The sequence below is a fragment of the Centropristis striata genome, chromosome 14, assembly GCF_030273125.1.
Source record: "Centropristis striata isolate RG_2023a ecotype Rhode Island chromosome 14, C.striata_1.0, whole genome shotgun sequence".
Classification (NCBI taxonomy): Eukaryota; Metazoa; Chordata; class Actinopteri; order Perciformes; family Serranidae; genus Centropristis; species Centropristis striata.
Window position 1 is genome coordinate 1,568,560 of NC_081530.1, and position 15,696 is coordinate 1,584,255.

The 15,696-nt window shown below is 39.1% G+C and overlaps 1 protein-coding gene across 1 annotated transcript in view; it reads right to left on the reverse strand.

The window, feature by feature from the left end:
• csmd2 (CUB and Sushi multiple domains 2) overlaps positions 1-15,696 on the reverse strand; it is a 358,175-nt gene that overhangs the window by 169,130 nt on the left and 173,349 nt on the right. Inside the window, exons 11-15 of the mRNA XM_059350192.1 lie at positions 15,104-15,207; positions 12,992-13,104; positions 6,496-6,678; positions 2,225-2,415; positions 1,127-1,262 (exon numbers count right to left, since the gene is read on the reverse strand). Of these exons, the coding sequence (XP_059206175.1) occupies positions 1,127-1,262; positions 2,225-2,415; positions 6,496-6,678; positions 12,992-13,104; positions 15,104-15,207 (727 nt within the window). The remainder of the gene's footprint in view (positions 1-1,126; positions 1,263-2,224; positions 2,416-6,495; positions 6,679-12,991; positions 13,105-15,103; positions 15,208-15,696) is intronic.

Consider the following 15,696-nt stretch of genomic DNA (forward strand, 5'->3'; position numbering starts at 1 on the left):
ATTAGTAATAGAAACAGACAGGTTTAGATGAGGCTGAAGATGAAGTCCATTTCATGTTCTACTGCTCATTATATGATGATCTAAAGGCAACATGTTGAAGTAAAATGACCTTCGTTTCAGATGAGTTCTTTTGGTTGGATGATTATAAAACAAACGTGAGCTGCATTATAGGAAGGGATCGTTTTGTGTGTCAGATTTTCTTTAACTTTTTGCAATCAATAAATAGCCCTGTGACATGGTATTGTATTTCTTCCCACCTGAATCACATGAATACGCCTTTCAGACACAGAGAAATAGAACCGTGTGTTTACTGCATTACAGGTTCATGTGGGCTGGATAAATAACACAAGAAGCAACCTAACTTACTAATAATATGCTCCCAAGTATAGGAATAGCTCTATAATACTGTGGTAAAGTCAAGGTGAGAAGTACAAAAAACACCGTATCAAAGCAACAAACTGTAAAAGTAAAAATAACATTTTATTACTTGCATTAAAGCGAGTCACTGCAACTAATCTTATGTAGACAAACCTCCCAACGGCACCTTAACTATCTTTGAAATAGCTTTGTGGCTTTATAGGGTTGGAGTTTGACACCCTGTAAGGAGATATTTATTTCGGGATGTGGAAGAATGCAAAGATCAGGCTCATTACACAATAACGCATATGCGATGGATAAAATAATCCTGCTGCCAAAACCTCACGGTACAGTATCACCATGAAATGGGTTTACCAGCATGCAGCAAACGTGGACTGCGTCAGAGTACAAAACCCATCTGGAATTTCCTCAGAAGTCAGCAGCTACCCAGAATAGAATATAATGAGCACTGCCGCAATGTATCTGTCAGGTAAAGATGCTGCATCTTTGTTTGGGATTTATTTAGATGTCAAGTCTCTATTTAGACAATAAAGACAGGGTTTTTGTCATCTCTCTATGCGACTGTGTGTGATGGGGGGACGGGTTTATACAGTCTGTGGGAGATATGATAGATATGATGATTCATGCATGCGCATACACACATACTGTACACGTGCACAATCAATCGAGGATCCAGTCAGTGTGGGCTTCTGTGATAAGCTTTAAAGACTTCCCTTTATCTCCTTTTGAGGTAACATGCCATACTTACTTGTAAATGTGATGTTAAAGCCTCTGTCTGTGTAGGTGTGGTCGGTCAGGAACTCCAGTCGGGCCACATGGGCGCTAGTCGTTATAGGAGGAGGGAGGGCATCGCCGGAAAAAGTACCCAGGATGGGAGACTCGGCCTGACAAAAACAGATAAAGATTTTCTGATGAGACCAAAGGCAGCGAGTTAAAAAGGGAAAGAGGTTAAAGCTCCTACAGCGAGGCAGACAGATAAAAGGACTAGCAGGTCCAACCATGCTGGCAGACAGGTTGTTTAGCTCGTACATGTTATTATACGGCCTCCTTCTCCTGCTCACATGCACAATAAGGTTACGTTTACACGAGGACGGTCTGAACAGAAGACGCAAAAGTGGCGTCCCGTCTTCACTTTTTATTCCTCGTTTAGACGAGCGTTTTCAGGAGGAAATCTGCTGCATACGGTGACGCAAAAGTGTGTGAAATTGGATTGTATGCAGCCAGGCGGCATCACTTAAAGCCATAAGAGCATCTTTGGGCATGCAGAAGTTTTCACGCCACACATTTTCATCAGCTACTCCTTCCACAAAGTTCTCCACCATCACTAGATCTCCCAGGTCTCGTTCACAGCCGTCTGGCTCCTCCCACCAATCGCTGCATCCAGAATGTGATGGAGGTAATTCCAGATCCTTCTCTGTTCACTAATACTATCTGTACATATCCTGGACATTTGGTGGAAAGACTCCTGTAAGTTTATTAGAGCTGCCAGAGCAGCTTGAAGGTCCCACCATGGAAATAATCCCACGTTTGTTTATTTCCTGTCCTGGAGCATGTATGTGACGTAAACACATACGTGACGTGAGCAGATCAGATCAGAGTTTTGTGTCTTGTCAGTGTAGACGACACGCTACGGAGGAGAGGATTTAACTTTTACACTTTGGAGGGTGGTTTCAGATTTTTGCGTCTTTAAGCCCCCAAAACGCCGTCACCGTCTAAACGAAAGGCACTTCCGATAAAATATTTTATCGTTTTTACCCGCAAGCGTCCTGGTGTGAACGGGGCCTCAGCCACAAGAAGAGCTCTTCAAGGAGACTGAGAACAATAGCAGATAAGACGTCAGCACTACCTTTCCTCCATCCTTGATGGAGAGGAAGTCGAACTGTTTCTCCATGCTGAGGTCGTTGAAGGCCAGATTGATGCGGCTCTCCGGGTTGGTGATGATCAGCCACACACAGTGCATGTTGTTGCCGTACTCCTGAGGGTAGTTGGGAGACAGCAGCACCCCGGAAGGAGTGGTAAAGTTGAAGAAACAGGAAACTGTAGAAATGATGAAGAGATATAGAGAGAAAGAAATAAAACAAAGACACATAAACTGACTATTGTTTAGGAGGCTGGGAAACATAGGGGCAAATTCCATTTAGTTTCACTGACACAAGACAATATGATCGGATGTGTTTTATTGAGCTGCCTCACATCCCACATGCTGCAGACACTGAACAGATCAGGGAGGAAGTCATATTTCAAAAGACTCCACTATAACCACAGGTTTGTTGCTGTGTAGCATAAGCACATATAGGTATACAACGACAATATCCTTGGGCTTACAAAGGGTTCATCCGAAATGAAAATGATGAAGAGGAAATAGGTCGGAATGTGATGAAAGTTGCCAATAACATCATATAACACAAGATTTTTTGTGTCTTTCAGCGGCAAAACTTTAGTATTTATACACCATCATAAGAGAGAAAAACGGGTAACGCTTTATAATAAGGTCCTTAATAACCATTAATTAACAAGTAATAAGGCATTGTTCTTGCTTTAGATCCGGTAGTTGCAAAAAGCATAGTTAACTTATAGTTAACTTATAATAGATGAGCAATAAAGTATATTTTAATATCAATAAGCAAACAAAATAAGATTAATAAAGGCATGGCAAAGACATAATGGGTGGGTCATGGGTGTTTGTAATGCCATTATTAACACTTATATAAGCTTATAAACACACAATAATGTTAATAAGCATCTTGTAAGGACTTACAAGGGCCTTATTACTTGTTAATTAATGGTTATTACAAGGACCTTAATATAAAGCGTTACCCAAAAACGTATTTCAATAGGCTCTGTGGAATGAATATGGAGAGAGGAAGCCTAAAATGAACAAAATCTGACAACAATAAGCAAAAAAATCATTGTTTTCAAGCAATGCCTAGCTATAGAGAATGTGTTGGCAGAGAAAATGACGGCCTGACAACCGTCAAGGCTGCCACTTGAACCCGATTACTCCAATGAATAGGTTTAGAGGGCAAGAGCACAATACCTTGATGTTATTGGGCAGATGTAGTGTTTCATTAACCCTTTGATGCACAACATGGGTCTAAAGTGACCCGAAAGTTTTTATGTTCTATATCTTTGCAATAATTCATCCTTCAGTATTCCAGGTTTTCCTCAATTAGTTTGTTTTTGATCATCATACATCCTAATTTTTTTATGTTTCCCTTTATTCATTTTTGAATAAAATCCTTTTTTCTGTCACTACTCTTCTAATACACAACATGGTTGAAAAATGAGCCACATCCATTTTTTAGCTAAGTAGCTTGTTAAGCTAATTTCTTTGCTAAGTATTTTGCTAAGTAGCTTGCTAAGCTAACTACTAAGCTAACTTCTTGGCTAAGTAGTTAGCTTAGCAAGCTACTTAGCCAAGTAGTTAGCTATGTAATAATACAAACACTTTTTTTCTTTATAAATTATGAGAAGCAAAATGGAAATAATGATCTGTTGTTATCAAAAACAAGATATTTAAAGAATATTTAGAATGTTCAAGCATAAAATAAGTTGATATCAAAAGATACAGAAACACACAGCAGCATTAAATAACATGGGAAATTAATGCGGGTCATTTTGGACCAGTGTTGTGCATCAAAGGGTTAAAAGCCAGCCTACAATATCTGCTCTGTCAAATCGGTGTATGCTTGTGTATTAAAATAGCAGCACTAACAGTGTTCCCCTTGACTGAGATATCTCCATCTGATGGGACAAACACTCCACTGAGCTGTCATGGCTACTTGCTCCCATTTCTGAAACAACGCTGTGGTTCTGGAGATGCTGTCTATTTTCTCAACCATCCATCGGCCATGAAAAGGCATATTGGGCTATTGATTGTCAGGGGATGTTTCACTTAATTTACGTAGGGTGGCATTTTAAGGATGCACCCAATTGTCTGGAAGATCAGACACTTCTACTTGGAAGACCTTAAACCTAATTGCAAGCTCGACATCAACACTAACTGGGGGTAATTCAGTTCAAAGTTAATGAAGAAACATGGAAAGGTTGTAGTGGGATCTGAAAGACGACTTGAGTCTGAGTCAGGAACACAAAACACTCCTTTTTTTCCCAAATGCACATTAGATATTTAAATATGCACAGGAGCTTTAAATAGCCCTGTCGTGGGAATATAACTATCGGAATTTGCAGCCAAGGTTGCCTTTTTATTATTAAATTAATCATAGTCAAATGCTTACCCAGCAGTGCAGGAGCAGTGTTGATTATTAATATTATCATCCTCAGACTCAACTGAGAGATGACAGCGCATCTCCCTTCTACACTGATTTTTTAATGGTTTTATCTCAACGTTTCACTCTGGTCTGCATTCATATCTGATTTATTTTTAACTTCACTCTTCCATTTTTATTAGAAACTACAAGCTACAGATTGTGTTCCGACCTCAGGGTTGGTGAGGTGTAGGATAGGAACAGCGTGTCCACCTTTGGGTTGCAGCAGTAAACTAACCAGAGGCGACCAGATGGTTTGTTACCAACAACCATCTGAGGGTGTCATTGGAAAAAGGGCAGACACTTTCACAAAATACCTAGCAGGTGCTGAAAACCTGTTCTCTCGTCTTCTTTTGATGAAGAAATACCCTCCAGTTCTGATGTAACTGATGCTATTGCAGCATCTAAGTTAACCTCTTCAGCCAACCAAAGCCACCGCTGTGGTGTAAAGATGTGAAGTAGATGGAGAAAAGGTCCCTGTGGAGGATCGAGATGGATACGCCATCTTGTGTTATAACGAGAATCCTGCTGATGTGCAAGGTAAGCAGTATAGTGTTATTGCCAGAGTTAGAGTGAGGCTGTCTGAGGGCCACGGGCGGAAAATATATAACAGGGCACCAGCATAGAGAAGGTTTTCTAGCAGGTAGGGCAGCCAAGAGGGCACGTCTGTTGGACCAGTAAGCGACCCCCAATTTAACATGCATGTTGTCCATGACCCCCGCTCTCACGCGCACAGTTCAGATCACCCAAAAAAGACACAAAATGACCAAAAAAAGGAAACAAAATGACCAAAAAAAGATACAAATTGGCCACAAAATGATCAAAAAAAGACACAAAATGACCAAAAAAATACACAAATTGACCTAAAAAGACACAAAATGACAAAAAAAAATACACAAAATTACCAAAAAAAGACACAAAATGACCAAAAAAATACACAAAATGACCAAAAAAATACACAAATTGACCAAAAAAGAAACAAAATGACCAAAAAGACACAAAATGACCCAAAAAAGACACAAAATTACAAAAAAAGACACAAAATGACCCAAAAAAGACACAAAATGACCAAAAAAGACACAAAATGACTAAAAAAAGGAAACAAAATGACCAAAAAAGACACAAAATTATCAAAAAGAGACACAAAATGACCAGAAAAGACACAAAATGGGGTTTGTGCCTTTAAGTGGCAGAACTTTAGTATTTAGGAAGAACACTTGAAACAAACTCTTATTTGAATAAGCCCTGTGGAATGAAATGTGCACAGAGGAATTCTAAGCCGAACATTTCCTTCTCATACTGTGGACATTTGCCACATTGACAAAAAATGTTATTTATGTAACATTATTAGTTTCAATGGCAACGACAAGTGTACTGTGTTGTGCCTATATGGATAAAATGGTTTGTTATGTGTTATGTGTTTACTAAAAAAACAATATTTACCAGTGTTATGCAGCCTGTGCCAGCAGCCTCTCTCTCATTCAGCTCAGTGATGTTTATAGATTTTGCAGCTTTTTGTCCATCCTATTAACTTCTTGATAATAGAACAGTGAGCATTATCTGCATGGTCAGCTCTCTTTTCCTTTCGCCCTCACCCTCTAACTCTCTCACTCTCTATGTTTGTCTTTCATGCCGTTAATTAGCTAATAAGCACTCCTATTGTTTCAGAATCTACAGCCTCTGCTGGGCAAACTGTAGGGATAAACTGATCATTTATTATGCAGCCCTCCCTTCACTCATCTGCATAAACATACATATTTATGCCTCGGATGAGTAGCGTCATACCCGTGCACGCCTCTGCACATGATGTATGCAGAATCTGAATAACATAAAGCGTTCAATAACTCACAGACGCAGCTGGGTTTCTTAGCCGACCACTGGTTGTTCTTCTGACATGTGATGTTTTTCTTCCCCACCAGCTCAAAGGCAGGCAGACACTCAAAGTAGAGCCGGTCCCCGTGACGGAAACCTGTCCCCTCCCGTTTTCCGTAGGCTGGGATTCCAGGATCTCCGCAACTGCCTTGGTCAATTTCTGTGGAGTTAAAAGAAACACACAGAAATAATATTAAGCATGCATAAATGACATAGATCGGGGGGGGGCAACCTTTACTAACTAAAGAGCCACTGTTGGCCAAACAAAAAGAGAAAATCGCGGAATGGAGCCGCAAACCTTATATTGAGCCTAAAATGAAAATTAAACAGCCTAATACACATCTACCTTCGCACATCAGACAAGCCTCCTCACTGTCTATTTTTAAAAGTCATCTTAAAATCTATTTTTATTCCTTGGCTTTTAACCACGCATGAGACTCTGCTCTTGTTTTTAGTGTTTTATGGTTTGCTTTTATTTATTGTTTTTTAAATTGTCTTTTAAAAAGCAATGAATCTATTTATTTTAGTGTTTATTTATTTTATTGTCTCTTGTTCTGTTTGTTTATGTACAGCACTTTGTTGCAGCTGTTGTTGTTTTAAAGTGCTTTACAAATAAAGTTGAGTTGAGTTGAGAGTTGAGTAATATGTCTAAATTAGCCTACCAACATTATTAATAGTCATATTGAGCATTTATTAATATAATTTTGAAAACTAGTCGACCCGGGGGAACTCAAAACTAAACTCAAAGTTGGCAAAGTTTTAGACGCCGGGCCGGATATTTACATAAGCTATGAAGCACATTTTAGTTGACTTGAATGTCAAAACTTTTTTAATATGCTGTAAAAAGGCTATAAAAATTTACAATTGAGGAATACAAATAGTTTTTGGTCCACACCATTGATAAATGAACATTTTAATGTAATTATATGTATATAATTTTTTTTGTCTCAGCCCCTGCAGGCGGCCTAAAGAGCCACATGAGGCTCTGGAGCCACGGGTTGGCCACCCCTGACATAGATAATAAATAATTATTTCAAGTGAAGAAACACGAATGGGGGTTAACTGTTACTTAGAATCATAGCAGAGATACATTTAAATATTACAGTTTAATTAACACAAGTCACCTCACTGACTTAACATTCATATCTTCTCAAATACTGTTTTTTAGCATCATGGACAACCCATAGTAGCACATGAGAAGTGTATTTCCTCCAGTTTTCCTAAAAAGTGATGGATGAGCGAGAGAGAGCAGTGGAGCAGAGCGAAAGAGACATCTCAAGGTTATTACTGCCTGTAGCCTGCGGCAGATATTGACAGAGATACTAGTACATAGGTAATAAGTGATATGAAGATGCAACACCTCACACTAAATCAAAACAGATAGCCACGTTTCTCATTAATTCCACCTTCATAAAAATGTGGCTTCAGCGTACTAACATAAAGTTCCTGAATGCTGGTGGTTTCTGCCTGACCTTATATTGTAACAGGGGGAAAAGTCCTAGTAGGACGGCCAACAGAAATGCATTTCCCCAAACCCAATTTATTCATTTACTTTCACATTTACATATTTTTTTTTATTTTGCTGACTGTGGAAGCCTGTAAGAATAGTGTATTTATGTGCAGTCATGGAGTCTGCAGTCTGCAAAAAATGACTTCCCTTATCATTCTATACAATGCTGCTCTGCAGCCGACTCTGTACTGTTGGAACTTTCAACCAGCACGTGAATGACTAAATGACCCAAAAAATAAACAAAATGACCAAAAAGACACAAAATGACCAACAAAGACACAAAATGACCCAAAAAAGAAACAAAATGACCAAAAAAATACACAAAATGACCAAAAAAAGACACAAAATGACCAAAAAAATACACAAAATGACAAACAAAGACACAAAATGACCCAAAAAGACACAAAATGACCCAAAAAAGAAACAAAATGACCAAAAAAGACACAAAATGACCAAAAAAAGACACAAAATGACCCCAAAAAGAAACAAAATGACCAAAAAATACACAAAATGACCACCTCCTCCCCACAGGGTCAACAAGGAAGATCAGCTCTCAACTTGTGGAAAACAATGAAGTGAACTTTACATGCAGTAAGTAATGCACTTACATTATTACTGCAATATATTTTAGGAGCATTACTCCAATTAGCATCATTTGTTTAACATTCTTAACCTCCTGAGAGCCAAGCTTTAGTTTGGTAAATATTGTTAGTTTCTCCTAGATATTTAGGATTAGTAGGACATGATAAGTACAAAAACTAAGAATTATTAAAAACTAAGCATTATTAAAAACTAAGCGTTATTTCACTGTAGAACACAAATAATTCACCAGTGTGTTAATCTGTTTATTTCCATACATTTACAGCCTCTCTTTGAAAGAACGATAGTAAAATCTATTCGTTGTCAAATGAGAACTTCCTGATTAGCAGTCGTAGCATGTTGCTATTGCTAAAAACAGTCAAATTTGTACAGAATCTCAAACTACAAACATTATTAAGCACAAATAAACAAGTTTTAACCATAAAATCTGATCAGGTTTTGTACCTGGTCCACTTTTTTCTGGGGATAAGCTGTTGATTGACTTTACAAAGATGCTGCCATCTGATTTTTACACTCCTTGATGTATTTTTCTGAGTGTGTACTACTGAGGACAACATGTCATAGTTAAGCAGAATGAAGTATAAAGGTCCAGCAAACCTAAAATGTAATGTCCACATATGAGGACGCAGGTTCTCAGGAGGTTAAAGGTACAATGTGGAATTTTCAGAAAATGCTTGATGCAATACTGAGGTATTATATTCCCATTGGTGGTCATTAAGTGAGTCAGTCTGTTGCTCCTTGCACTCCGTAGGGAGTCACAACTAAAACAGTGACTGAACTCTCATAATACATAAGCTAGTTTGAAGTATCATTTTAGCTGTTAAAGTAATTTTGCAAGCTAGCCATCTAGTATATCCACTCAATTTTTTTTTGCGAGCTATGCCATTACCTCATATCATAATTTGCAAACAGAAAGCTATTATTGCTCATGTTTTAAACAGATGCATGGTTGTATGGAGTTAAAAAAAGGTACCTTCTGTAAGTCCCAGCACTGTGACACTTCTAGAATAAAAACTCTGTTGGAGTACTAGCTCTAAAGGCTACATGTCCTTAACATTAACTGCAGTTGGCCTGCATCCTCAGTTAAAATAGTTGAAAATAGCATCAAAGTCATTCCTGTCAGGAGCCTTTGCTAAGACTGAATATATAACTGAAGGGATATTAGCAATGACTGACTCAGTGAAGAGTTCATTCTAGGTTGACAAAGCAGACTAGCTTTCACACTTTATGACATCAAAATCAACCCTATTTTTTCATTCATTTCAAATCTTTCCCAATAAGAAGTCTTTACTGTCTCTTAATCTGTCCAAAATGTGACTCACTAATGTTGCAAACCTCTCTTTCTTTCATCCGTCTCTCTGTCCCCCTGAAGATGTATCCCTCCTTTTACTGTGTGACAAACGTTCTCACTTGTGTTGGAAGCTGACGTGGGCACTTTCAGGTGCAACACACACACATTCACACCGCCATGAACGCCCTTCTTCCTTAAAACCACACACGCCAATTTCATTATCGAAAGATTTATGCATCCCTCTTTCTTTCACTCACTCTTCTTTCTACTTTTCCGAGGTTGCAGATTGCAGATGGGAATGCTGAGGCATCCTATCGAGGCGTCCGGATGGGGGAACACAGAGAGCGAATAAGCTCATCCATCCAGGAAATGATGGCAGGGCCTAATACGATTTTAAATCGCACCAGGGGCGATGCTGGGTATAAATCCATACTCAGCTCTAATGATGATCATCATTTAGAACACATATTTAGAGCTCACTGCTGTTTGGATGTATGGCTGTCCTGAGGCTGCCTCATTCACAAGACAACTCATTGATCTCACGTGGAAGTCACCTTTAAAATGCTGGAAGAGAGTTTTGAAGTGGACCTGAGAGAAATTAGAAGGGACAATATACAAAGGGAATGTATACGGTCTAATAGAAGCCATGCCTGGAAGAACACCACAGCCACATACTTATATGTGAAAATGCATACATAATTAATTGTTTGTCACCAAGACGCACTAACAACTCAAACAGCCTGCGGTGCTTTTTCTCAAGTCAGGCCTCTCTGCCTCATGGGTCCCTACAATTAGAACTTCAGGGAAAATGGAGACAATAAGTAAGAGCCCTTTGAATTGTGTGTACATTGGTGTGTACATGTGTTTTATGTGTTTGTATCTCTGTGTATGTTGTGTATGGGAGGGAAGTCAGGGAGTGAATGAAATAGCATTTGATTCTCATGAATAAGGGAAGAGATGTAATGGCATATTTGCTGTTCCTGTCTGTTTGACATTCTGGAGTAATCCAAGCATTGTAATGGGACTCAGACTCACATTACTGTCAACAACTACACTGCAATCTCCACAGGCCTAAAAGGACAAAAGGACTTTAATAGTAGAGTTTATTGGTATAACCCAATACTGCATACAATGTCTCAATGGGCTTTACATGCCAGCATCCCCAACACCAAACCAAAGGCTTATATGTAAAGTACCTACATAATTTTATATACACTACAGGTCAAAAGTTTTAGAACACACCAACTTTTCCAGAATTTAATTGAAAATGATGCAGTTTAATGTCTCAGTGTACTCTGAAATTAATGCACATTTGCAACATTTAAAATTCTTTATTGAGCATGATAGTGTTTTGAAAGTAAAAAAAGATTCAAAATCACATTTTATGTTGGACTTAACGATTAAAAAAAAGACACAAAATGATCAAAAAAAGACACAAAATGACTAAAAAAAGAAACAAAATGACCAAAAAAAGACACAAAATGACTAAAAAAAGAAACAAAATGACCAAAAAAAGACACAAAATGACTTACAAAGACATGAAAAGAATTAAAAAATGGACAAAATAGCCCAAGACTCCATAGAGTTAAGTTGTTAACCCATTTCTTGTTCCCTGAAAAAGGCCTACTTGTATAATTCTGAAATGTACATTATCTTTCAGTTTTGGTTAAGCTTACCTTTTTTTATTTACCTCTGGCAGTTCACCACTTACCTTTGGACCCTTTCAAGCTGTTCATTTGACTTGAACTGCTTGAATTTCAATAAAAAACTGGAAAAATTCGGGTGTTCTAAAACTTTTGACCGGTAGTGGATGTAGCCGCAGCTATCCTATAAGTGGGTTCTAGCCTGATTCAAGCACTGATAATATTTTGTCAACAGATGGTTACACATGGCACAACATGTCCAATTCCAACTCAGAGGCAGCTGTCTGAAGAGGCTCTAATAACTCCAGTCACACTTGTAAACAGTTAAAATTTCAGTTGAAAGATTGAGGCCACTGCAGAGTGTGTGCAACACACTCACATGCATGGCTGAGGTGGGAGTGTGCGTGTATTGGAATGACTGTGTTTGCAATTACACTTGATGATCAGGCTTAAAATACAAGTAACTGAGAATGCAAATTAGATTTTGGTTGCTCCAATCTGGGAGGTGAAGTGGTTCAAAGCGTTTCTTCCCCTTCATTAAGTAGAACTCATTGTTTTAATTACACTTTGGTTCAGCATGCTGCTCCACTTTCTCTGTTATTTTTACTGATGAAAAATAAGCATCTGTGAGCAGGGGAGAAGACTCGCTGTGCTTCTGAAAGGCAAACGGCAGACTTCTCCAGAAGAAGAACTCTGGCAAACTCCCCATAGTCACATTCAGGCTCACACACACACACATTCACACACTCACACTGTCACTTCCTTTTGTCTCTCAGCAAGCACATACACGTGTTAATTCTTGAAAAATATGTGCACTAACGCACACAGAAACTAAAGAGTACACCCACACAGATGCACACTCGAAATAGGAGAAGGCATCAGTGGTAGGCTGCATCCATGACCTGGTGCCTGTTTTTGACCAATTTATTTTACCAAAATAAGAGCCTTTATTGGCCTGCCTGATTAGAGTTCAAGGCTTCAAATATGACACAAATAATTAATCTAAAAGTATAGTGTAATGGAACCAGCGATTTTGGTCTTCATTCAGTGATGATCCTTGAATAGACTGAGACCTGAGTACATTTAAAGGCTTTTTAGTCAAGCTATAATTGCTCACAGGGCCTGTTTTGTTATGACGCTATTAAGCTTCATTACAAAAGTCTTGGATGAGACAGATGGAGCATCTCTGACCTCGACGTTCTTGAATCGGAACTCGTGATGATGAATACAGGAAAGGACAATAATGTTACTGTCAACTGAAGCAGAATGTGTTCTGTCAGTGCCCATGTTGGCAGCTTTGAGCAATGAGTCACAGTGCACAAGGGTAAATGACAAAAAAAAGACCTTTTCATTCGATTCGAGACTGTCAAATTACTTTTTAAAATGCAATCCCACAGACTGACAACCAGAATGTGTAAAGCATTCTTACCTTCATAGGACACCTTGAACCCCAGGGAGCCACTGGTGTCATCTGTTTTGAAGTTGAGCCACATTTGGTGACTGGTGCTAACCACCAGGTCTGGAGTGGTGGTGCCAGACAGGCTGCAGAAAGACAGGACAACAAGATTGTTCTGAATATGTATGTTTGTGCAACGTGGTGTGACTGCAAGGTGTGTCAACTGTGAAACCTGGATGTTTTCTTCAGTTATTATAAGCACGCTTTGCACTTACTGCAGTGTCACTTTAATAGCCACGGGCGTTGTTTCAACTGCATCATTAAAAAACTTTCATGCAAGCACAAAAAAACCCCAAAACACCTGAAGTTATATATTAAACTATCTGACTTTTCTCATCAAAGAAAAAAAAGTGCCCTAAAACTGTTGCAGGCAATTCGTGTCTGAGAAGCCCTTCTTTTTTTTTTACCCTAACCCTTTAATTCAAAACAGTTGGGGACGAGAAAGTGGAAAATGAAGGCAAGATCAGTCAATGCCACAGAAGTAATTTAATCCTATTTGAATAGTAATTCCCCCAACTCTAATTAGGAAGTGTATAGCTGTGGAGTAAGTGATTAAGGGCTCTAATTTTAGTGACGGCACGCAGAGGATGGTGGGAGTAGTAAAGAAGTGGTGTCTTTATGAGCTCGGTCCAAGTACTGTCCTTCTGTGAACTCTCTCTCTGCATATATGGGAGGAAAGATGTCCGGAGAAGCACCACAGTGCACCAGATTATAAGGAATGTGTCCTTGTTTTCCCCTTTCTTGTGGTGTTTGTACTCAATCTAAAAGCTGAGCAATTATTTTTTAGACGATAAGTTGCCTAATTGACCAGTAGAAGTAATTTCTATAAACACAGGTTTTGCACGTATGGACGGTTATAATCAAACATCCCACCTGTCAAATTTAGTAAGTGTGTTATAATTTACCTGCAAGTGAATTACCGTCTAAGACACAATCCTTGCTGGTGGCCTGTGTGAGGTAGTCTATCAGCTCATGACAATTATGTTCTTCCCACACAAGGACATCGTTTCCCCCCGTGGGAAAAACATTGGTGGCACCAGATTGTTCTCTTCCATTATCAGACTGTCAGCGCTCAGTGTCTTTCAAGTGAAAAGAAGGGATTTGATTGGCTGCAGCTCACTAACTATCAAATATACCATATTTATGCCTGTGCTGCAGTAGGGTTGCATTCCTCTGACCTTATAGTTACAAAAAAATAATTCCCTGCACACGCTTGCCTGCACCCGTGATTCACAAAAAATACAGTCTGAAATTAAACTGTGCTGATAGCTGCAGTATATTCTCTGGTCCTAAATTGTTCTAGTTTGTTTGTGTGCAAGAGCGAATCCGATCTCGACGGCAGAATCACTTGCTCTGCTTTTATATCGTAAAGCAGTCCGTATGTGCAGAGGGAGTCCTTAATTGAATAGATTAGGTCATTTCGCTGTTGTGTGTTGTGCACAAAAATATTAAAGTGAGGAAGATTTTCCCCTATCAACACACCCCTCCTCCACAAATCTCTCCCTCATTTATCTCCCACTTCCTCCCAGTTCCCACCCGGGCGAGGCAGTGTCGCATAAAAATGTATCTATAAAAACTTTATTAAGGTGGTAAATTTCGGCACAATTAATAACAACATCCTGTGAATTGTTATGGAGCATCTGCTAGTGCAAACTCCATTAGGGGGCATCAATATGCAGTTTGCAATGCTGCACGGCATGGCTGTGATCTTGTTTTTAACATTGAAAAAGAGCGATGATTGACAATGTGGTGCGGCATCTATTTTTCATGCACTACTGCATCAGGTGGTGATGAAACGAAAGAGAAAGAGTACAACAGAGAGAAAAGGGCTGCAGGGTGAAGGGAAAGAGAGACGGGTGCTGCCCGCTGCAGGGGAGGGGAGGAGGAGAAAAGGCAAGTGGGCCAAGAAGAAGAAAGGTGAAGAGGAAAGAGAAAGCAAAAGACAGAATATGATTACAAGGAACATGAGTTGCAAAAAATGAAAATGACTGCTAGAGACTGTGGTGCGGAGTAAAAAGCCAGAAGAAGTTAGAGAACAGAGGGAAGATTAAAGGCAAAAGGATAGAGGTCGAAGGAGTCACTCACACGTGGAAGATGGTCTTCTGGTCTCCCACCACCTCTCCGTCTCCTACTGTTAGCGTGTCATAGCCTCGCTCCAGGTCAAAATCCTCAAATGTCAGCTTGATCACCTAGACAACAGAAGGGACAGCCGTAAACGACAGATGCTTGAATGCTCCTGACACCAGGTGCAGAGGAGAGACCTCTTCCCATCTGTGCCTCTCCATCCCTCCGTCCGTCCATCACTCTCTTTTGAATACTTGTCTGGCACGATTCCATCAACACATATGCACCAGCTCTGAATACTGTATGGAAAAAAATATATACTTTAATTGTTACTATTTTTATTTTTGTTATTTATGTTTTGTTTTTATTTCAGGGATGTTCCGACCAAGTTTATCCGCCCATGATCCGAGTCATTTAACATTGAGTATCAGCTGATATCGAGTCCTGATCTGATACTTCTATTTTCCTGGATAATAAAGCTGCATTTTTATTTATTTTTCTCTGCTATATCTGTAGCCGGATGATTCTTCCTTTTAAATGTTCTCTAATGAAATGATACATTATAAGTGTATACAACTGATATTGACACTATAGACATCTGAATTAATGATTTT